This window comes from Amphiura filiformis, chromosome 6 (genome assembly GCF_039555335.1).
Source record: "Amphiura filiformis chromosome 6, Afil_fr2py, whole genome shotgun sequence".
Classification (NCBI taxonomy): domain Eukaryota; kingdom Metazoa; phylum Echinodermata; class Ophiuroidea; order Amphilepidida; family Amphiuridae; genus Amphiura; species Amphiura filiformis.
Window position 1 is genome coordinate 22,030,186 of NC_092633.1, and position 23,480 is coordinate 22,053,665.

At 36.6% G+C, this 23,480-nt stretch overlaps 1 protein-coding gene across 1 annotated transcript in view; it reads right to left on the minus strand.

The window, feature by feature from the left end:
* The window catches only part of LOC140155148 (myosin-IIIb-like), a 100,320-nt gene extending 79,629 nt beyond the window's left edge, over positions 1 to 20,691 (minus strand). The window contains exons 1-4 of the mRNA XM_072177872.1: positions 20,534 to 20,691; positions 10,066 to 10,222; positions 4,257 to 4,408; positions 2,039 to 2,143 (exon numbers count right to left, since the gene is read on the minus strand). Of these exons, the coding sequence (XP_072033973.1) occupies positions 2,039 to 2,143; positions 4,257 to 4,408; positions 10,066 to 10,222; positions 20,534 to 20,551 (432 nt within the window). The 5' untranslated portion in view covers positions 20,552 to 20,691. The remainder of the gene's footprint in view (positions 1 to 2,038; positions 2,144 to 4,256; positions 4,409 to 10,065; positions 10,223 to 20,533) is intronic.
* Between the last annotated feature and the right edge of the window lie 2,789 nt (positions 20,692 to 23,480).

Genomic DNA, 23,480 nt, shown 5'->3' on the forward strand with positions numbered 1-23,480 from the left:
ACACAAGTAATTGATATGGTGGTTCAGCTTACTTGGTCATTGCATTTATAAGTAATAATTTCTCCTGCTTGCATTCTCTATTTTGTAGTCTTTACTTTCTAAAATCTTCTTATGTCCTGTTTACTGTAGATAACATACAATTGTATATTGCCTTGCTGTCTAGTAGTGTCTCTGATGGATGGACAAGTGTCATCTCCTATATGTTATGTGATGTCTACTGTAGGTTCAATACCACTTATTATATAAATGTTTAACTTCGGGCTGACTTTTCTCATATTCAGAACTCTCACAGTTGAACGCCACCAATATCAGGTCAACATAGGGTTGACCTGAGACTTTTCTTGTTTTACCGCACTGAACCAGAGGATGATTTAAGGAAGCCCCATCATGCACTGCAAAAGTGTTATCACTAGAGTTTCAACTGCCACTTTACTTTTCAAATCCCATTGAACTCTGTGCAAAACATGTTGTTTTAGAATTGTGCGTGTGTCATTATTACTTGGTCGATTTCAGAACAAAAGTGACGTGTGTTTAAAGGATAATTCACACCTTCTGTAGATAACATAAAGTGTGAAATCGACTAGCATCTTCACAGCGTTTTTTATGTAAATATAACTGTACAAATTCATGTGCACGTGCAGTACGTCTATATGCAGTGGGCGAGTAGTGGTGTCATGTTCGCTCACACAGCTATGCTAACCGCAAGTAACATAGTGGAATGTTGGGAAGTGCTTAAATCATCCTCTGGCACTGAACCATAAACACCTTAAAATGCCAGTACGCCCTCGAATCTGAAAGTTACAATAATTTTTAGGTAGGGTGAATACCGTAAACGTTCGTCTAATGGCGCTATGGGATCCCTTGACATAACTGGAGTTTTAGACACAAACTAAAAGTGCCCTCCCATAAAAATCCCACCAACAAATAAGGGCACATGCCGTTAATTCTTGTTGGGAGTTTTAGAGGAGGAAGCTCTCTATTTGTACATGAAATTTACCCCAAGGCAAAGGAGCCCAGGTGCGCCATTAGGCGAACATTTACGGTATATACTAAAAACCAATGCTGTGCAGATGAATTTTGGTAATAATATTACAACAAAAATGTTGAATAATGAGAGTAAATATACCACTTCCAAGCATCAAAACCCAAAATGTACTTTTTTAGCTATATAACTTGGTCAGTTTCAAGTGATTTTAAAGAAGTCTTTTCAGATGCCACACAAACAAATAGTTCCTCGTCATATTCCAAGCATCGTTCAGGCCTATTATTTAGTGGTACATAACCTGTAGATAGCATACAATTATATTGTTTGTACTATCTAGTGTCTCTGATGGATGGACAAGTGTTATCTTCTGTACATGTATATAAAGTGCTGTCTACTGTAGATAAACATACCCTTCTATGCTCTGTGCTGTCTAGTAATGTCTCAGATGGGTGGATAAAGTGTAATCTCCTGTATGTTAAATGCTATCTACTGTAGACAGCATACACTTGTATTGTCTGTGCAATCTAATATAGTGTCTACTCTCATCATACACTACCAGTTTTTTATTGTTGCTGTCCCCAGAGGTACACTGCTACTCAGCTTTCTCATTGGTAATATTGAGTACCTGTGTGGGTACTCTAGAGTATATACATTGGAATCACACATACACACACTGGTACTGGACTGGTGCTGCATGAATTGGTACCGTACTCTAGAGTAACTACAAAGTAGTTGGGCAGCAGTGTACCTCTGGGGACAACAGCAATGGTTGTGTACATTAAATTGTGTGTCTATTGAGAAAAACCTTGAACAATAAGGATATCATTTTAAATAGCAAGTTGATCTGAAAACAACAACCTGTACATGATTTGATCTTCTACATTAACCAATTAGTCCATTAGATTATGCAGGGTAGATGATGCATAACAACATTATACAGCATAATAATTACCAAATATTAAGACCTGAATCCATCCCACTAATTAGTTTACAACACTAATAGCTCATTAGTTTACCGAGATTTAATCTCATTATATATCTACATTATATTACCTGCATAGTTTCCCTGAGAATGTATGCTATGATGAGCTCATTAAATCGTTCACCATTGTCTAGCATTCCTTGCAGTAAATCTGTTACAGACCCACCTCCGCAAAGCTGAAAGATGAAAACAACATCTTTATATAAATGAAAATGTATGTGACATTTAAATATAAGTCCAATCTTCTACAAAAGGCATTTTTAATTTTCATATTGGCCATTTGAAAATGCCAAATTGACTTATAAAAATTGTATTTTTCAAGCTGTAAAAATGGAACAATACAAAATGGAGTTGTTATTTTGGCAAAACTTCAAAATGTTTGATTTACTTCATACTGAATCAAGCAAAATATTTAGGCCCAGTCCACACGAGTGTGTTTACCCCACATCAATTACGATAGTGTCATAATCGTACTATGAAATTAGTATCGTGTGTCCGTTCAATATCGTCAAGATTTTACAATTGTGTCATTATTCGCGAATGGTGAAAATTTCCATCATAACGCCGGTTCGTAGAATGATTGTGTCATAATTGCCAATGAAAATTACTAGTGTGTACCCATTTTGTTGTTGCATCATGTTTACTCAATGAACTACGTAATTACTGTGGCGTGTGTAAGTGATTATGAAACAATGATTTGGTGCTGACCATGTGAATGCTTCCATCGTTCGTTTATTACAATTGTGTTGTAATCGAATTGGGAAATTATGACACAATAACAAAATATACTAGTGTGGTCTGGGTCTAGAACTAGCTCAATCCATGGATTGTGACACCCATTTTGAATACATAAAGCACAAGCAGAGAGTAAATATTGGGGGTGTGGTGTTTTGCAAAAGTTCATTCTACAAATCAAATACTTTGAAAACTTGCTTAATTTATTGTTGTTAATGAGTTATGTACGTTTTACAAAAGTGTTGTTGTTTCAGCCCTCTTTACAACATAACTCAAGAACCACAGGACCTACAAAAGTATATCTGTGATATTTGAATTCTTCTACACGCTCGCTATGAATTGAGCAATGAAATGTTTGCTAAAGCGCACTACCATTTGCAAGATGCTGTGAACTACATTTTTTGTTGCTGCTTCGACCAACAATACATCGTATACAACATATAAGGTTGGTCTGAACCATGGCATGATTTTAAAATGGCGAATTCCAGTTTTCTTGAATTCTATATTCATTAGTCTGTGTACTTAAAGTTTGAACTGAAAAATTGTAGGTTTTTAATTTTTTTACCAAATTTCTATCATTTTTAAATATGGTATTTCACCCTTTTCCATCTGAAATCGTCCACATGGTCAATGGCGGGAAATCTTGCCAATCTCGTTGCTAATGGGCGCGTATGTTTGCCTCGCGCCCGACACAAAACGCAACAAGCCTGACCACGTTTCCCTGTGTACTCACCTAGCACTACACATGCGTTTCACCCTGCCCTGTATCTCGCGCAAGACTTCAAAACAACTTCTCTGACCGAAGACATGGTCGGCCGGGAAATTCATACGGCTTGATGAACAATTATTCCTCTTTATTATGGAAAATATTGCTTGGATTTTCATAAAACGTGCGCGGAAGTTGTATCTTGATTACGACTACGACCTGCATGAATTGCAGGATTCAAGATGATCACATTTGAAAACAAGGGTTGTTTGATTGCTGTCTACTGCCACTTTTGATAGAAAACAGCGATTTATAACGTGTTCATTTTCGTGCATGTTTTCAATTTTTCGTACGAGCTAACAGATTCATTATAGAAAATAAAGGTAAGATTTTGGTCTTATCGTGTACAGCTCCTTTTCCTCTAGGAGCCGTTTTTTCATTTTTTTAAATTTCCGTCAAAAAACAAAAATTTACACCAGTATTGCCTAAATTAGACTGAAAGTGTCAAATTTCCACCATTTTTATCGAATATTTCTAAAAGATGGTCAAAATTCAAAAAAATAAAAAAACGGATCCTAAATTTTCATACCTAGTTTTTGAAAATTAATAAGAAAATTTTTTTTTGTTGATGATTTTCTCCAAAATTAAGCATTTTTACATACATCTGACATCACCGTTGGATTTGTCAGGTCATTTCCATTCTAAATATGTATACTTTTATACACTTTAAATCAACAATTTAGAAGTTACAAGACCAAAACGTTTTTCATAATTCCATGGTTCAGACCAACTTTAAACTAAAAAAAAATAAGCAATACACACACGCACACACAAATAATTCATCTTACTTCTAGAATGAGCCACAACTGATTGTGTTGTCCTTGCATAGTCTTGTAAAAGGCACCATAAAATCTGGGTAGATTTGGGTGATGACAGAATTCTTTCAATGTTTTGTACTCTGCTTGGATCTCTTCTTCCATATCAGGAACAGCTTCCATAACTACAAAGATAAAAAGGAAACACACAAATTCTCAGATAGCATGTATTTATAGGTTAATACACATGTCACTTGTTGGGAGTGAATTGTACAAAATAATGCACGCATACTGAGATGTTGATGTGGAGAGTGCATTAGATGCATCAACATCTCAGTACCAGTGCATTATTTTGTACAATTTCTATGCACGATATTTATGCACGGCTAGTAATTGGTTCTCACTATCAAAGAGTATATGAAGTTTCTTTCAAACTGTATTACAAAGGAAACAAAATGGCTGCAAAACAGCAGTTTTGATATGAGAAGCAAAAACATGCACAACAATACTACACCTTTGGTGTGGTTACCTCAAAAATCACTACGTTTTTGTTCACACCATTTAAACAAAAAATATCTTGGATGTTAAATTTTACTAAGATAATGGGCTAAATATAAGCTTTCTTCTGATACCAAAATCTCAATGAACAAAATGTAAGGACCTGTAAGTTTTAAGTTTTGTTCTTGATGTTCTTCTCAGGACCACTGATTTGAAAAATAAAATTACTGGGCCACTTTCAGTATGGTCAACGTGAAACAGTAAATAGCAACATTCATACAGCATTGTTTAGAGTAAAAAACCCAAATATTTGGACCATCTGTGACAAACTGTCCTGACATTGAAGCAGAAATGTCAAAGGTCATGGTTTGAGCTCCACATGGTCAAGACCTGAAATATATATATTCTTATTTTCAACAAAATACGATAACCTCAATTCAATTATTCACCTCATAAAATAAATAAAGAGAGCAAGAGAATGAGAAATGGGGAGATGAAAAACACAGGGAATTGACCTAATTCTGTAGCACCATTCCTGTATCGAGCAATGCACTTATTCCTGCTTCCCTTTTTATTACTTTTATAACATCTCTTAACAACTCCTGACAAAACAAAAATAAAACATCTTTCCTGGTCAAATATTCAGTTACTCAGTTCCTGGGGAAAATAGATTACAATTGACAGGAGGCTTCAATTATGTCTCTGCCATGGTAAGGTAATACTCTATAAGATTCTTCCTTTCTGTTTCTTTAGTATGTTGGTAATCAATGTGAACAGGTTTTGTATTTCAAGAGAAAAAAATATCAGTCATCGATCACCAGCACTAGTATATTTGAATATTTTGGGTAGTTTTGTGATTTCATATTGCAGAAGAAAGACGAAGAAGGTGAAAATAAAGGGAAAAGGTAAAGATGATTTTGAAGATTGAAATGAAGAAAATAATCAAATATATAAAGAGAAAGAAACACCAAATAATGAAGAGATGAACAAAAGAAAACAGATGACAATGAGCACGATGAAGGGTAAGAAGATGAAAAGTCAAAACAATGCTAGTGATAATAATAGTGATAATATTATGATGAATGTGACTATGCAAATGATGAAGTAAAGATGGCGATTAAGCAGTCAAGTTAGCTCAATCGATAAGGCGTTCAACTATGGTGCAAGAGGTTGCGGGTTCGAACCCTGTCGGTGGCTAGTACAATCTCAAGGAAAAATTGAGCTAGCTTGAAATTCCCTTGGACAAGGAACTTACTGCTAATTGTTTTGTTGTAACCTGTACAAAACTCAGGGAGCTGATCCTGGTTGCGAAGGTTATTTGTGGAATGTCTAGGGTGTGCACTCTTGTAGCAGCAAAGTCCCTGAATTGTTGTTAAATGGTTTATGGAATGATGTGGGGCCGTGGTGGTCAGGGACAACCTGTAAAGTGTGCTGAGGCTTGTGGATCAACGCCGGGGATCAACGTCTAGGCGTTGTGCCTGTGCGTAGGGCACTATAAATCACTGCGCTTTTTTTTAAAGAAGATGTTGAAGACAATGATGAAATCACTGTGATGTCAGTGGTAAAGATGATAGGGATGATGGTAATTACAACAATGATGATCTCTATATGTTTTGGTTATTTAGGCCAGTATTTAATTTAATATCCTTGATATTTACAACCAATTTGAACCACACATCCACTGTGTCTTTGATTTGATGTTCGGTACAGAATTTATTACCTAATACAGAGTAAAATGCAAGCAACATAAAATGAAACAAGATACACACAACCACACTATTAGCATATGTTAGATCAATATTTACAGATGAAAAAGGTTGAGATATAGGCATATATTTTGACACAGGTCGCTGGTAAAAGCTATCCACATCATATTACACTTTGCTACATGTGATGTGAATGCAATGTAGAATACCAGATTTCAAATTGGTATTTGAGTATAGTGTGTGTGTTGATTTAAGCTTAAGGTTTGTGATATTGTTGAAATGAGCTATCTTCAGAAGACAGAAAGGTTTTGTTGAAATGAGATTTCTTCAGAAAATAGAAAGGTTGTGTAATTGTGGAAATGAGATATCTTCAGAAGATAGCAAGGTTTGTGTAATTGTTAAAATAAGCTATCTTTGGAAGATAGCGTGGTTTTGCATAATTGTTGAAATGGGCTATCTTCAGAAGATAGCATGGGTTTGTATAATTGTTGAAATAAGCTATCCTCAGGAGATAGCAAGGTTTTATTGAAATAAGCTTTCTTCAGAAGATAGCAAGGTTTTGTTGAGATAATCGTTTTTCAGGAGATAGCAAGTTTTATTGAAATAAAAATGAAGAAGAATGCAAGGTTTGAATATGAGCTATCTTCAGAAAATCGCAAGGTTTGAATAATTGTTAATATGAGCTATCTTCAGAAGATAGCAAAGTTGGAAGAATTGTTAATATGAGCTATCTTCAGAAGAAAGCAAGGTTTGAATAATTGTTTATATGAGCTATCTTCAGAAGATAGCAAGGTTTGAATAATTGTTATATGAGCTATCTTCAGAAGATAGCAAAGTTGGAAGAATTGTTAATATGAGCTATCTTCAGAAGAAAGCAAGGTTTGAATAATTGTTTATATGAGCTATATTCAGAAGATAGCAAGGTTTGAATAATTGTTAATATGAGCTATCTTCAGAAGATAGCAAGGTTGGAATAATTGTTAATATGAGCTATCTTCAGAAGATAGCAAGGTTTGAATAATTGTTGAAATGAGCTATCTTCAGAAGATAGCAAGGTTTGAATAATTGTTGAAATGAGCTATCTTCAGAAGATAGCAAGCTTTGAATAATTGTTAATATGAGCTATCTTCAGAAGATAGCAAGGTTTGAATAATTGTTGAAATGAGCTATCTTCAGAAGATAGCAAGGTTTGAATAATTGTTGAAATGAGCCATCTTCAGAAGATAGCAAGGTTTTAATAATTGTTGAAATGAGCTATCTTCAGAAGATAGCAAGGTTTGAATAATTGTTGAAATGAGCTATCTTCAGAAGATAGCAAGGTTTGAATAATTGTTGAAATGAGCTATCTTCAGAAGATAGCAAGGTTTGAATAATTGTTGAAATGAGCTATCTTCAGAAGAAAGCAAGGTTTGAATAATTGTTGAAATGAGCCATCTTCAGAAGATAGCAAGGTTTGAATAATTGTTGAAATGCAGTTTAATTTGTACATATCAAATGAAACACAAAATTATCCCTGCAGTTGAAATGGGATCGCCCTCGTGATGTCACGCGATGTTTTCATGAGGAGCCAATTGTGTGCCTTGTTTGGTTTCAGGCGGGCTAATCACGGGCATCCTTGCTTGGAGCCGTCGGTGGCCATTTTGTTGGCTAAGGCCATTCTCTGTCAGTTTTTCAGCAAGAACGGATGCAGAAATTTTTTATCCCACCCACCACTCCCCATATGTCATATTTGATATCTGTTTAAAATTGATTTCAAGAGTTTGATAGTGTGTCATAAAATTTGAGTCTCGCAGTAGTGAGACAAGTACACATAAAGTGTCGGTCTTCAAATTAAAAGGTAATTAGGAATGAGATGAAATCTGAAGGAGAAATGAGAATATATTCGATTGAGAGTTCTACAAATTTGAATAATATTCTAATTACATTGAGGTTTGTTGAGTTACATAGTAGTATGACTATTGTATACGGGTTTGAGAGTGTGCGTGAGTATATCACTTTAGGTTCAGTTTCTATCTCAGCACTCAGCAACACATTTTATTCTGTTGCGCAGTTGTATTTTTTTTTAAAATTCTATTTTGTATAATGTGTTCACTCTAATGAGTCTTCAGAAGCATTAACAAAACCGATACAATTGGTACCACTTTCAGTCTTAGGTGGTAATACCCTTCAGTCTTAGGTCGAGTAATTTTAATTATAGCAGGACGGGAGGAATTAACACCAGGTTGGCATGGGATAGCTAGACAGGGGCCAAGTACTATGCCCTCAGATTTTCTTGTTCATCAAAGTATAAATAAAAATGAAATATTGGGTTCAAGTTTTTATGAGGTTATGCAGCCCGGCTGGTTATCGCGTTAATTTCTGTTAAAGGCTGCCTTTTGTATTAGACATGGTATCCTAGTTATGTATTGAAAAAAATAAATTCATAAATGTGCAGAGCATGGCACTGTGTTTGCTTGGCGTTGGCAGCGAGGCTCTTCAAATAATCGTAAGTGTGGATCTTGCGGTATTTACTAGCAAAGGAAATGAGGGGATCAGAAATAGCTTATTCCATGGTACAGAGTACGGATGTTAACAAGTAGTCCTTGTGGCAGTTTTTGGATCATTTTTCTAAAATGATCGATTTAATGTACAGAATTATACATGTACTACATTAATAAATTCGATTTAGTAGTTCCAATATCCGGAGGTATCTACCTACTGGGTATTTGGCATGGGTATATTTACCGATGTCCACTATGTAATCTGAATATGAATATAATTGGAAAATGAGAAAGGTATCAGCCATTTAATTTCTTTTGACGCGCTAGATGACTGCCTAGCGAATTCATGTAAGTCCGCGGCATTTTATATTCTCTCCATTGGTATTATGGAGCTTTTTATTTCCTCCTCCGAGGAGATGATCGTGTAGAGGATTGCCTAGCGAAATATTTGTCCATTGGTATATAGAGCTTTTCCTCCTCGATAAGGAGTTGATCGCTAGATGAGTGCCTAGCAAAATAGTTCCCAGTGTGTTAAGGGGAACTCTTGGGTTATAGGCGCAACTAGCTTCCCAGTAATTGTTGGGAGGCTCGGTCGGGTATTTACTCCGTTCGAAAAAGTTGCCCAGAAATCATTATTATTTGGCTGATTCAGGGAATTTTCTAAAAACATTGCTTGAAGAAATTATGCGTTCTTTCTGAATGGCTGACCAGAGGCCCAAATTTTGGTGTAAGTGTTTTCGTCATTTCAGTGTCTGGGATAATGAGCTATCTTCAGAAGATAGCAAGGTTTGAATAATTGTTGAAATGAGCTATCTTCAGAAGATAGCAAGGTTTGAATAATTGTTGAAATGAGCTATCTTCAGAAGATAGCAAGGTTTGAATAATTGTTGAAATGAGCTATCATCAGGAGACAGCAAGGTTTTGCATTATCATTGAAATGAGCTATCTTTTGAAAATATCATGGCTTTGTATGACTGTTGAAATAAATATCAGTATTTTATTGGATTATTGAAACAAGCTATCTTCAGAAGATAACAACGTTTTGTAGTATTGCTGAAATAAGCTATATCTTTATAAGATAGCATCAACAAGATTGAAATCCTATGCATGTATCTAAATCGAGCCACAGAATGTTTGGCTAATCATTCTCATACTCACTTTTTGCAGCAGCATATTCTCCTGTTTGCAGATTACGAGTCCTAAACACCCCTCCATAAGTACCTTCACCTATTGGGTCTAGTAATTCCCAGTGTTGTGTTGGGTCTGGTAAGGACTTATAAAACTCATCACATCGACTTGTGTCTGTACTGCCAACCTGCAAAAACAAAGCATAATAATGACTAATGTGAAAAACTCAAAACAACCCAACGTTTTGAGCCAAAACTTGTATTCTTTCTGGACTCTATGTACAAATATCAAAAACTTGTTGAATAAGTACCCTAAATAACATGACAAAGTTCCAATAATTATTGTTCTTTAACATCAGTGTTTTTCTACCCCCACGTTTTTGGCCATAACATGTTTTTTTTTTTTTGGACTCAATGTACAAATATGTTGAATTTGTTGATTAAGTACCCTAAATAACATGACAAACTTCAATAAATAAAATGTGTTCTTTAAAATCACCTCTAAAAGCATAATACAATTTACTTGCTTGGTAAAAAGTACCCACAAGGCCACACACCCTACTTTCATTTGTTTAATTTGGACACACATGTATATACATGTAGAACAATTCTGGGGTGCTCCCACCCAGGGCTCCCACATCTACCTGTATTAAGAACACATGTTTAATTTTAATATATTTTCTTTTCTTTAGTATCCATTGGCTGAAATCATTTCTTCTATTCACAAAAGGATCACAGTTATACAATGCCTGCTTCTGTTTGCCTGATTTCTAAATCAGGACATCATCAAAACATTACAATCTCATGCTCTGTGTGTAATTTGAAACTCAATTAGTAAATGTCTGCATTAAACTATCTTCAGTAGATAGCATCCCAGCAAACACAAAACGTTTTCGACATCATTCGCAAAAGGTTATAAAAGGTTGTCAGAAAACGTTTAAATGTCGGGTTATATAAAGGGTATATTAAGAGTATAAAACGTTTTCATAATCTTAAAAACATTTTTGATAATCTACTGCTCAGCAAACAAAAATGTTTTACAGAAAACGTTTAACGTCGGGTTATATAAAGGGTATAAACCCGTTTTAATAACATTCCAAAAACAATTCTTGAAAACTTGATACAAAACATTCTAAACAAAATGTTATTTTGGGGTTGAAAAAAATATTTTTGCGAAAAATGTTTGCCCAAAATATTTTCAATAACGTTTTAAAAACGTTTTCATGACCTTTATATAACCCGACATTTAAGCGTTTTCTGACAACCTTTTATAACCTTTTGCGAATGATGTCGAAAACGTTTTGTGTTTGCTGGGGTTCAAACATTTTAACATAATGTTATTTAAATATTGACACAATATTTGGCAAAAATGTTTGCAAAAATAGTTTACAATAACATTTTTGGAAAACATTTAAAAATATTGTTGTAGTGTGTTTTCATACAAAACGTTTTAAAACGTTATCATGACCTTTATATAACCCGACATTTTAATGTTATTAAAATGTTTCTACCTAAACCAAAAGCCAAAATATAACTTATTTAAAACGTTTTTAAAACGTTTTTGTGTTTGCTGGGATGGTACGAATTACTGCAGATGACATTAAACTATCATCAGCAGATAGCATGGTACATGATTGTGTTATTGACATCTGAAGTTCAAGACAATTTAATTCGATCATTATTTCTGTATCAGCATTGCTTTCCTCTGCCTCTCTCATGTTTCCTTTCTCCTGTTTGTCTGCATGTCTGTCTTCTTGTCTATCTGTCTGTCTCTTGTCTGTCTGTCTGTTGCCCTCCCTCCTATTTCTATTTTAAAGGGAAAGGTGGAGGTTCAAGAGTTACTCCTGCCATGCTATTACACACCTTTTTTTTAAATCCACATTTGTAAGATTTGCGCAAGCAGAGGCCCTTCATTTTTCTCCAAATTCTAATTTTAACACATTATTGTATTGTACATTAATAAACCGAAACCTTGATAAAATAAAAGTCCTGTTAATATTTTGAATACAAATTGGGATCTGCATGTGAAGATATATAGCTAACCATTAACACCGAATCACAATGTAAGAATTGGAATAATGTGGCTATTTTCTTTCATTATTTGTTTCAAATACAGATGGATCTCTCTGACTGTGAAAACTAATACTATTTTATCATTTTGATTTTTTTTTACATTATAGCTTTTTAAATCTAGTATTGACTTTTTGATATTTATGAAAATACACCTTCTATAGACCCCTATTATTGACTAGTATATTACTGCCAACCAACCAACCCACATGAAATTAAAACAAAAATGTTCCAACGCTACAGACTAACAGAATAGAAGAAAATCACAGGTAACCATGGCAACTTGGTCTGTTTTTAACTCTGTTCATAAGTGACCCAGAGTATTCCAGTATGGCTCATGCTTTAATCAAATATCACAAGGCTAGGTAGTGATTTGGTCAGATGTAATCATATTAACAAGCACTCAAATGCAATTTAAAGGAATCTCTTTTGAAACTTAAATAAACACAGCAAATTATTATGATGATGCTGATGAGTATGTGAATGCAAAATAGTTTCAAGAAATATCTACACACAAATGACAATTTTAAAGCTTTATGATACACCCACCATAGTCAATAAATGCAATTATATTTTTTCAAAAAAACTATTAGGTCTTTGTTATGCCCCAGCATACTTTCCTGCCGCTTGCCGCTGCGGCAAGTGGCAGGGCGTTTCAACCAATGACAAGCCTTGATTGTTTCCGTTTGTCTGCAATGCGCGTGTGCCACGCCGCTCAGCGGCAAGCGGCAGGATAGTATGAAACCAGCTGTACTGCATGCTCATGTAAATTGGCAAAATATGCATCTGTCACACAATACGCAAAGTCTGCTCTTCATAGATGCTGCACCTAACCATTAGTGGTGGCACCAGGAATTTTTTTCAGGGGAACATGGGGGCAAAGTTAATTTCAGGGGGAATCAACAATTTTTGTGCAAAATTGCTGCAAAAAGTGGAATTTTTTACAATTTGGGGTTTTTACTGGGGGAAAACAGGGGGGAAAGAGTTCTGAATATGGGCATTTTCCCCCATCCCCCCTCACCATGGCACGGCCACTGCTCACCACATGTAAACCATTCGATATCAATCTACTCTTCTGAGTCTCACCTATGCTGGATAAAGTATACTACAGATGACATTTACTCTGAAAAAGTTTGCAAACTGCATTGTTTTTACAATACAGGACATCCAAGCTACTGCTTTAATGAAGTAATGCAAATGTAATCCAGACAATGGTTTTATTTCCCAAGTGTAGTCAGTGATGTCAGAGCCAATCTTATCATATGTATCTTCAAATCGGCAGCAATCACTCAAAGCACTGTTGTACACAAGAGCATGTTACAGAGATGCTGCATAAGATGTGTTTGTGAAAATCTGCAAAATAGCTGCTTGGGCATGTTGAGGCCATTGACTGAAATAGTCAAAAACAGCCATGCAATTGAATAAATGTGAATGTTGATTGTATTCAACTCAGCACCCGGGGTGGGAGGGGTACTCACTACAAATGACCATACGGGGATGTGCCGGAAACATAGGTAGCATTTGCAGCATGGTATATCAATGGCCCCTTTTTCTGGATATATGGATGGGTTGTTTTTTCTCATTTTTTTTTTAAAGAGCATCATTTTAAATTTGGCCGAAAATGTTGACATCAATTTTGGTAGGCCTATATCGATGGGTCCAAATTTCTTGCAAAATTGGTATATTGATTGATTCACAGCGGCACACCGCTACCCAAACGAAACTTGAGTACCCCCCCGGGACTCAGTATTGTACACAGAGAAGGGTATTGTACACAGAGAAGGGTCATGGTGCAGTGGTTAAGGTCTGTGGGAGAGGTCCCTGGTTCAATGAGGCTAATCTCATTTATCCACCTTCCCTCAGTACTGGATTTGAATAGAGGCCTTGCATGTGACGTATGATCCCGTAAATATGGCGGACTACTCAAATGCATTCAACAAAAGCATGATTGCAATCTACCGTGACAGTTCGTCGCGCTCATATCACCCTGCACTCCGGTCGAATAGGTTGATGACAACATTTGATTGAATGGACTGCACTCCGCCATAACTACGGTGAAGGACACCGGCTCAAATCCTTTGTTTGGAGCCAATCGATAATTTCATGCAGGGCCTCTATTATGGGGTAGATGCAGTGAATGACAAAGATCTTGCAGCCAGTTCCACTTAATGCCTGGCTATTTGTACGCCCTGGGCCTAATGGGAAAACAGTTTTATGGAATTATTGATTCACTTTAAAATGCAACAAAAAATTAATCTTACTCAATCCTATATTGTAATATCATACATTATAAATGATATGGTGTGTTGACACTGAGCTGAGAGATTATTTTATGACCAGCTATTGCATCACAATAGTTTTAGCTTAAAAGCTATAGGGACCTTTTAAGGTGGTACTACACCCCCTGATAAATTTTGTGACTAATTTTGCATTTTTCTCAAAAAATAACTACACACTGGTAACCAGGGACAGACTTAGGTTTCAGTTTTCTACTGGCCCTCCGGGCCAGTGAAACTGCAAATCTACTGGCCCTGCAGTAAATTTACTGGCCCAACTTTTTCAATATGTTCTACTGCAAAAGGTGCAAATAATAATGTTTTAATAATAATGTTCCCATGCCCGTAACCAGGGGGCAGGCGGTGAACACCCCCTCGCCAAATGCCAAAAAAAAAGTCCCCTATTTTGACCCAAAAAGTCACATTCACAAGAGTAGCAAACGAAAAAATAGAGGTTTTCAGTCCTTGTTGGTCAAAAAAGGTCCAAATTTTGAACAAAAGTCCACTTTTTAAAAATTCTGGTTACGGACCTGCATATGTTGACATGTTACTTGTGTGTTAACATTATTTTATTCTGTGCCACCATGGACCCTAAAAATCTTTTTCCAGGATCTATGGTGCCACTTTAATTCAAGCAAACCTGAACATTTTTAATTGATTTGTACTGAGCGTACTCAATATAGAGAGACTAGTCAGTAGTCACTAACACATGTTCAGCCAGTAGTCCTTCCTTAATTAATAAATCTATAGTTCCAAAAGTTCACAAAAGAAAAGGTTCAAGTATGCGGTATTTGCGATATCTCTATCATCATCAGAGAGAGCATGAAAGAGCTTGGAAATAGTATGTAGGCCTACATCGCCGTATTTCCAACTTGCTTGCAACGCAAGGATAAGAATAAATAGACAAAAATCATTAAATCAAAATATAAATTACACACAGGTGACAAGTGGAGCAGAAACTGTCCAATTAATTGTGTCCATCGCTGATTATATCTTGCCTCATATAATCAGGATCAAAAATCTAGTGGCCCGCCGGGCCAGTATTGTTGGAAGTTTACTGGCCCGAGGCAAAATCAACTGGCCCCGGGCCACCGGGCCACTGCTTAAATCCGTCCCTGCTGGTAACAAAAGTTATGTATATTATAGGGGCAAGGAATCCAATTACTTCACTGAAATTTCAGTGATTCAAGACAAATGGTTCATTACATATATTAAGAAATGAGGTACACACCCCCGCGTCTAAGATATTCTCGGGTGGGGGTAGGGGGGCCAATTTTGTTTCTTGCCCCGGGCGCTACCAACCCTAGTTACGCAACTGTACAAAATGTAAAAACTCCAATTTTGAGGGTTTTTTTTCAAACTATCCAGATCTACATTATATTCATTATAACTACACACTGGTAACAAAAGTTATGTATATTATAGGGGCAAGGAATCCAATTACTTCACTGAAATTTCAGTGATTCAAGACAAGTGGTTCATTACATATATTAAGAAATGAGGTACACACCCCCGCGTCTAAGATATTCTCGGGTGGAGGTAGGGGGCCAATTTTGTTTCTTGCCCCGGGCGCTACCAACCCTAGTTACGCAACTGTACAAAATGTAAAAACTCCAATTTTGAGGGTTTTTTTCAAACTATCCAGATCTACATTATATTCATTTTAGTGCATTTTTCATGTTGATTCCAAATATGGTCATGAAAATGTACAATTTTGAAGTTTTTGAATGAAGACAAAAATTGGGTCATTAACTGCAGTTTCAAATTTTTTCAAATATATTTTTTGGAAGTTTCAAATCACCATGACCATGAGTGAATAGCATTGGGGCAACACTTGTCAAGAAAAAATCACAAGGGATGATTTAAGGGGTTGTTTGGAATGACAGGTGAGTCAGGGGTCAAAAACAAAATTTTTACCTTTTTGACCTCAGCACATGTGTATGTATGATCTGCCATACAAAAATTAAAAAACAATACCTCAAAGTATCATTTTTAATGTTTTTGTCATAATCACGCTTTTCTACAAATTTCATCTGTTTGTACCGGGCGTGTCTGTTGCCAGGTAGGCCTACATGACAGCATAGACACGTTACAACCTTGAATAATAATACAGAATTGTGACGTTATATTCTTCTTAACCTATCTTAGAACTGCCTATTATTTCAATTGTTATACTGTTCTGGTTGGTTTATTGCATATACTGTATAGAAATTATGCAATATGACTTCGAGCATAACAGAGTCATCTTCATTCAAATAAAATTCAGGTACCCGTAAGGTACCACGGAGCAATTCGCATGCGATAATACAATAAAACAGATGAAAGGTATGAATGGTTGTGGAATCGAATTGCAGACCTGTCCCTCTGTCACCTTAGAACTGCATCTCGTAGGCAATGGTAGGTAATAAACCAACCAGAGCGGTATAACAATTGAAATAACAGCATGTCTTGGTCTCAATTCAAGATGTGCAATTTGGACACACCTACTCGTTGGCTGATTTATACTTCAACAGTTCCTCAAAGCGATATCAGAAAAGCCACTATCTCATTGTTCATTGGCCCGCAGTATGCGCTCACCCCGGGGCACTCAACTTTAGAATTGATGGGTATATGTGCCTACAAGCGTCGCAAGTAGGCGCATATCAGTACAAAAACGTTGGGGTTTTTTTTTATTAAAAAAAGGGTCATTATGTACAATCAAAATGAAAAAGGGTCATTGGGTATAATATTTTGAAAACTGAAGGTGCCTGGTCATCGGGTATAGTCGGCTTCAAAAGAGGGGCATATATTGACAGGCACATACCGTCACCTCTAAAGTTGATGCCCCGGTGCTCGCATTATATTTTGTTCATGGCTCGGCTTTTAAAACTCCCACACATCACAATAAGGCTATTGAAAAGTGTATAGAATAGCTAATGATAGACCGGTCCCTGCGATTAGTCGCGGACCCGAGCGACAATATAGTAAACACATCGAGTTTATAACACAAGTGACACAAGTCGTGAATTATGGAGGGTTTCATTGAACTTCTACCAGCAAAATATGGAATAATACTAACACAAGACACCAATCGAGATGATGATACCAGCCATAATGGAAGGCTTGTATTTGACCTTCTTATGAATCCAATTTCGTGGCGAGAAGTTAAAAAGGTAATGTATATTTCAAGAAATTTGGGTTCACAAATTCTGTATCAGCTCGTATCATCAATTCCGTAAATATGGCGTATAGAGGCACAACTTGACAATAAACTGAACTATTTAAACGTAAAGGACGCACTGGATACACATAAATTTGTGTTTCCTTGCTGGCGGAATAGTTGCAAAATTCTTTTTGTCAAAAAGTTGGACAATTTATGAATTATGATTGGCAAAATAGCGAAAGGAAATAGACTTTTCCAACCATGTAAAACTACACTGGGTTGTTGACATGGTCGACATACATTAAGGCATATGCATGTTCCTAAAGTAGGAGGTAAGTACTATAATTAATTGTTTAAAGTGCTCAACATACCAGCAAAAAGTCATAGGGTCATCAGAGTACAGGGACTTTGTGAAATACTGGGTACAAAAAAAAAAAGTGCGTGAGCCGATATGCAACATCAAATATAAAAGCCGATTTACATAATTTCCCATGACCTTACAGAAGTGATCGTGCTCAAATATAAAACTATAGAGTTTGGTCCTTGATATGCGCCATCAATTGTGTACTTGTGATCAATATTGCTAGGCAAACAATCACAGCAAACATGCCCAAATCCTCCCATTTCTCCTCCATTTACACACATATGAACCCATCCCTTAATCATTATTACAATTATTATAGTCTACCTACATAATTAATCAATATTATATGCTAAGTATTTTGTTTCCCAATAATTATAGGGTTATATAGCAGGGATTTTTAATTATTTACTTGTAACCCTGTCTGCAGATGCCTGCTTGCCAGGCAGCCATATTGTAATTTTATATTAATTGGTTGTCAGGATGCCAGAAGCCTTAGCAACGTTAAAATGTGTATACAAATTGTAAAATCTGTGCAATTCTGCCTCACTTGCGTCAATCCTCTGACCTAAAAACAGCTAATCCATCAATATCAATTAAGGCTGCTCTTAATTAGCATCACTAATGCAATAATCAATTTTCTATAATTTTCTATAATATTTTGCCAATTTGAAGGTTTTTCAATTGATTTATCCAAGTTTTATTTTATCAAGCTACATTATTATAAAAAAAAAAGTCAGGAAGTCAAATTTCCCAAATTATATTTTTTATTGTGCATTTTCATCTTTACAATAAAAAATTCACTTTGGACAAATTATTTTATTTTGTACCTTTCTTCAATAACTGGTAATTTTTCAAAATATTTTTTCCCAAAATCTTAGGTGCTAAATTTTAACAAATATATGCTGATAATTGTTTAATTAAGCATTCACTTCAGTTAAATTTATTTTCTCAATAAAATACAGCTTTGAATCAAATTTCAAAATGCTTTTAAAATATCTATTTTTTTAAGCTTTGCTGAGGTGAAAATGTATTTGGTGTCCCTATAAGTGCTGTTACCTTTGTTAAATTATGGGTTTCTCTGTACTTGATATGTTCTTGTTCTCTTTTAGGCATTTGAAATGTATTGAATCATTTGGATCCAAAAAATTGTGTTACTTCTTCATGGAAAAACACAATTTTTGAAGTTATTTTTAAAATTTGCAGAACCACCCAAAATTTCAAATTCTGAAAAACACAAAATAATTTTTGCAGAGATTTTGTTGTCTTGTTGGCAAGATAACTACAGAGCATGAAAATAAGCTGCTGAGTTGGTTGACAGTGGCGTAGCCAGTGGGGGCGGGGGCAGGGGGGCTGGTTCATGTAAGGCCGTCGGTAGACGGAAGGCGTTGGTGAAAAAGAAATTGGGTTAACAATAGACTATTTTTTACCCAGGGTGACAGAAAAAGGGGAGAATTGTAAGAAAATGATGAAAAATTGTGAATTATACATTAACAAATTGTGTGTTTTTATGTTTGTACCGCCTATTATCCTTTTTTTTTTTTCTTTTTTTTTTTTTTTGCACTTCACCTTTTAAAACCAAGCAAAAAAAATTTTGAGTCAACAAATCACAACTTCCGTCGGCAAAAAATATTTCCGTCGGTACATTTACAAGTTGGGCCCCTCCAGTTCCAAAATCCTAGCTACGCCACTGTTGGTTGAGAAAAAGTGCCCCAATCAAAAATGGTTTGTTACTTTTTTGTTCATCTGAAGACACAATATATTTTTTAGTTTGTAAAAATACTTTTTCAAGTTGATCTTATTTTACAACATCAGTATGTCTGAGAACTGAGTCTCACTGCCATAGGAGTTAAACTAAAGACACTTGTATGCATACATAAATGAACTTCAAATATATAAAATACATGCAACAGTAAGTTAACCTATATTTTTCCCCATCTTATTTATTTTTCCCCTCCCCTTCTTTTTGGATTTGATGGGCGGTCTTAGAGGTGTATTGCACCTGTTGTCTCCTGTCATTCACTGGACTTTTAAGAAAATTTGTTCCTTTTATGTTGTGTAAATTTAGATGTTATCTTAGGCCCATGAAAGTCAATTCCGAATTTATCGTCACTTTCTTTTTCCAGGTTGGCGAGGTGACTTTTTCATTTATTTCATCAGATGTTTGCAAAATGGAAACAAATGCGATGAAGAAATTTTCACGAAAGGTAGGGATTAGAAAAGTTAGAAAAGAGCCTGGTTTTGCTTCCAAGTTATGAATTTATAAGTGTTACAAACAAAATATATGTTTCCAATTGCTAAAACTAGTGAAAACACTGATACTTTGAAAATAATGAATTATTTTGGCATTTTTAAAATTTGACGCGGGTAGTTTTGGTTTCCAAAAAGTGACGCGTGCGGGGGATGGTAAACTCGGAATCGACTTTCACGGGCCTTATGTGCAATATACTATTTTTGTAATTCTGTGCCAGTGATAAAGTGTTCTAAATATATAAATAAATAAGCAAATAAAATAAAGTAGTTCCATGGTTTCAGTAAAAATGTACACGAAACAAGCACATCTTCAGTAACATTACTGATATGCCGACCTTGCGTGCTATCTTCAGTAGACAGCAGGTATGATCACTGAATGAAATCAATGAATACCTACCTGATTTCGACGTGGCATCTTCTTCTCTTTCGATAATTCCGTTATAAATAAAACCACATTTCTGCTGTCTATTATCCCAGTTGGTTATCAATAATTCCCGTGAAAACACGATAAATGCATCTCTATTTATTTTAATCAAGGAGAGTTTGACTGTGAAGCTCAACGCTGTTAAAAATCCCGGACTATCTGTTCCTGCTCCGGATGTTATTAGTGTTGCCGGTTGAAAACCTGACTGATATCCTATCCGGTATGCCTTGGAAATCGCTCAAGCTAGACATTCAAAGCTTTTATAGTCTGTTGGCTTGTGCAAAGAAAGCAAATTTTTGGGTAGGTTCTTGGCAACCATGTTTAAACACATCTAGAAACATCACTGATTAAGAAAAAAGTGGGTGCCAGTTTTTCCATTAACATTTAGAGCCGCCATATCGAATTTCAAAATGGCCGCCAATTTTTTGGAAAAATTACAAATTAACCATAACTATTCATTCAAATGTCATACAATATTGACTATATTCAATCTAAATTCATATAAATGGGTCAACGGTTCATTGGAAACAAAACAAGATCCCTAGAAATACTCTTCATTAGCAAAAATCCAAGATGGCCGCCATATTTTATGCTTTTTTACGTAGAACGCCATAACTTTTGAACCAACGGACATATGAAGATGATTTTAATGACTAACCATATGTTTTGACATATGGGGATTACTGGCAAGGCATCCGCATCATCTGGGGGTGTGTAGGAGCGAGTTATAAGCTGACCACAAATGCACTTGTTGCATTTCAATGCGTTGATTGGCTACCAATCCTTCAGGTTCTTGGGTGGTTTCTGCAATTTCATCTGTGCTTGAATCGGACAAATCTGGAACTTCAGATTCAACGCCAGGCAAGTTGATGTTTCCTCTGTTACAGTAACGAGATATCCTCCAAGCAAGGTCATTGACTTGTGAAGCATCGTGCATCTCATCACATACGCCCATCTTGTAGCTGGCATACTGTGGACTACTACCGAATGGCCCACGTTAGTTGCTGCCTTGGATCAGCTGACTAAATTGAACGCAGTTGTGTCTAGAGCAAGCAGTAATATCGTTGTGACTTTAGACATGGATTTATACAAGAGAGTTGTAAAACTCAAGTATCTATATCCAGAGTTCAAGAACAAGTGGGTGTTCAGCCCAGGAGCATTCTACACAGTGATCTGTGCACTTAGGTGCTTGGGACGGGCAATTGAAGGTAGCGGTCTTGACGATGCATTGCAAGAAGCAGATCTGTACAGTAGCGTGACTGTATCGCAGATTTTAAATGGCAATCATTACAACAGAGCGCTCGTAGCTCAGGTTCTCTTCGATCTCTGGTTGGAAGAATTCCTTGAGGATCACCCCGTTGTACGTGACACCCTGGAAGCCAACGTTAAGCAGCTGACTGAAGCATACAGAGATAGGACAGGCGTTGCAGAAGCACACCATGCATTCTTAATGGAGATAGAATCCTTGAATCTTGAGAAACAGCTACGAGAGTTCGACGATAATCGTAAGACAGACCCAATATATAAATGGGCTAGGATGTACATGCGACAGGTGATGACACTGTTACAGTTCCAAAGGGCTATACGGGAAGGTAATTGGCACCTCTACTTTGGCAGAGCTTCACCGACGGCGAGTTTGCAGTAAATACTAGCAACCATAATTTCATTCACACGAATTGGTGTTGATCAAGCGATGGAACACCTAAACAAATCAACAAAAGGCCAAAGAGGGATCTCTGGAATAACAACGTCTCCAGCAACGCTCTTGAAGTTTTGTCTCACTGCTACGGAGCTGGCACGGCTTTCTAATGAGACAGAACAACTTGTAGCTACTACGTACACAACTGCACCACGACAGCAGCATCATCTCTCTCAGTCAAAAATTGATCGCCAAGAACGCTCCATTGCACAGCTGAAGGCAGTGTTAGTGCCCTGCAACTTATTCCAAACGGAGGCTGGTAGCAAGAACTCAGAATATAAAGGCTGCATGTTCAAACTCATGTCAAAGGAGATCATCCCTGACGAAATTCAACAGAGTATCCTAGCAACAGAGGAGAATGGCATGGACAAAAGATGTTTCTCGCCAGCAGCAGCACAAAGGATTCGCTAACTCTCTACCTTTCCCGTCAGCTCATCCGCTACAGTTACGTCAAGGTTATGACTGCAACACGGAAAGGAGTCATGACGAATTATGTGAAACAATGACCAGTGTCAACACTCAGGAAGAGGCGGACACTCTTATGATTTATGCCATAGAAGCTGCAAGCAATGGGATGAATGTCCACATTTTATTCACAAGACACAGATGTGCTACTTTTGGCCTTACGAAGAACACCACTACTTGGCAACCATTTGGTGCTAATCATGGGAACAGACGAAAGACGACGCAAAGTCTTCCTGCAACCTATTATGACAAACTTGGCCCAGAGTAGAGATCAGCAGCTTTGATCAACTGGCATGCTCTCACAGGCTGTGATACGACAGGACATATCCAAGAGAAGGGGAGGAAGGGATGCTTTACAACTTTCCTGAAGGCCATGCAGCCCCGCAATTCTGAGAGCACTAGCTGGTCTTGTCAAAGGAGAAGAACCACCCGATGAAGTTCTATGTGGATGTGAAGAGTTTCTTTGCTCTCTTTTCTGTCCAAGTGGAGTCAACATTGGGCAGGCAAAGATGCTTAGATTGATTTTGTTCGAGCAACTCAAAGATGAACAAGGAGTTGACAAACTGCCACCGACCCAGGGAGCATGGGTTGAACATTATACGCCGTGCCCATGTCCAGGCTAATATCTGGCACCAGGATATGGTATTGAACCCTGACTTTGGGGTGGCGAAACCTAGACAACAAGCTGCTGATGGTTCTTTCTCAGATTGCTCCAGTTCCGGTCTCAGTGCTGCAGCTCGTCGGGTGTAACAGAGA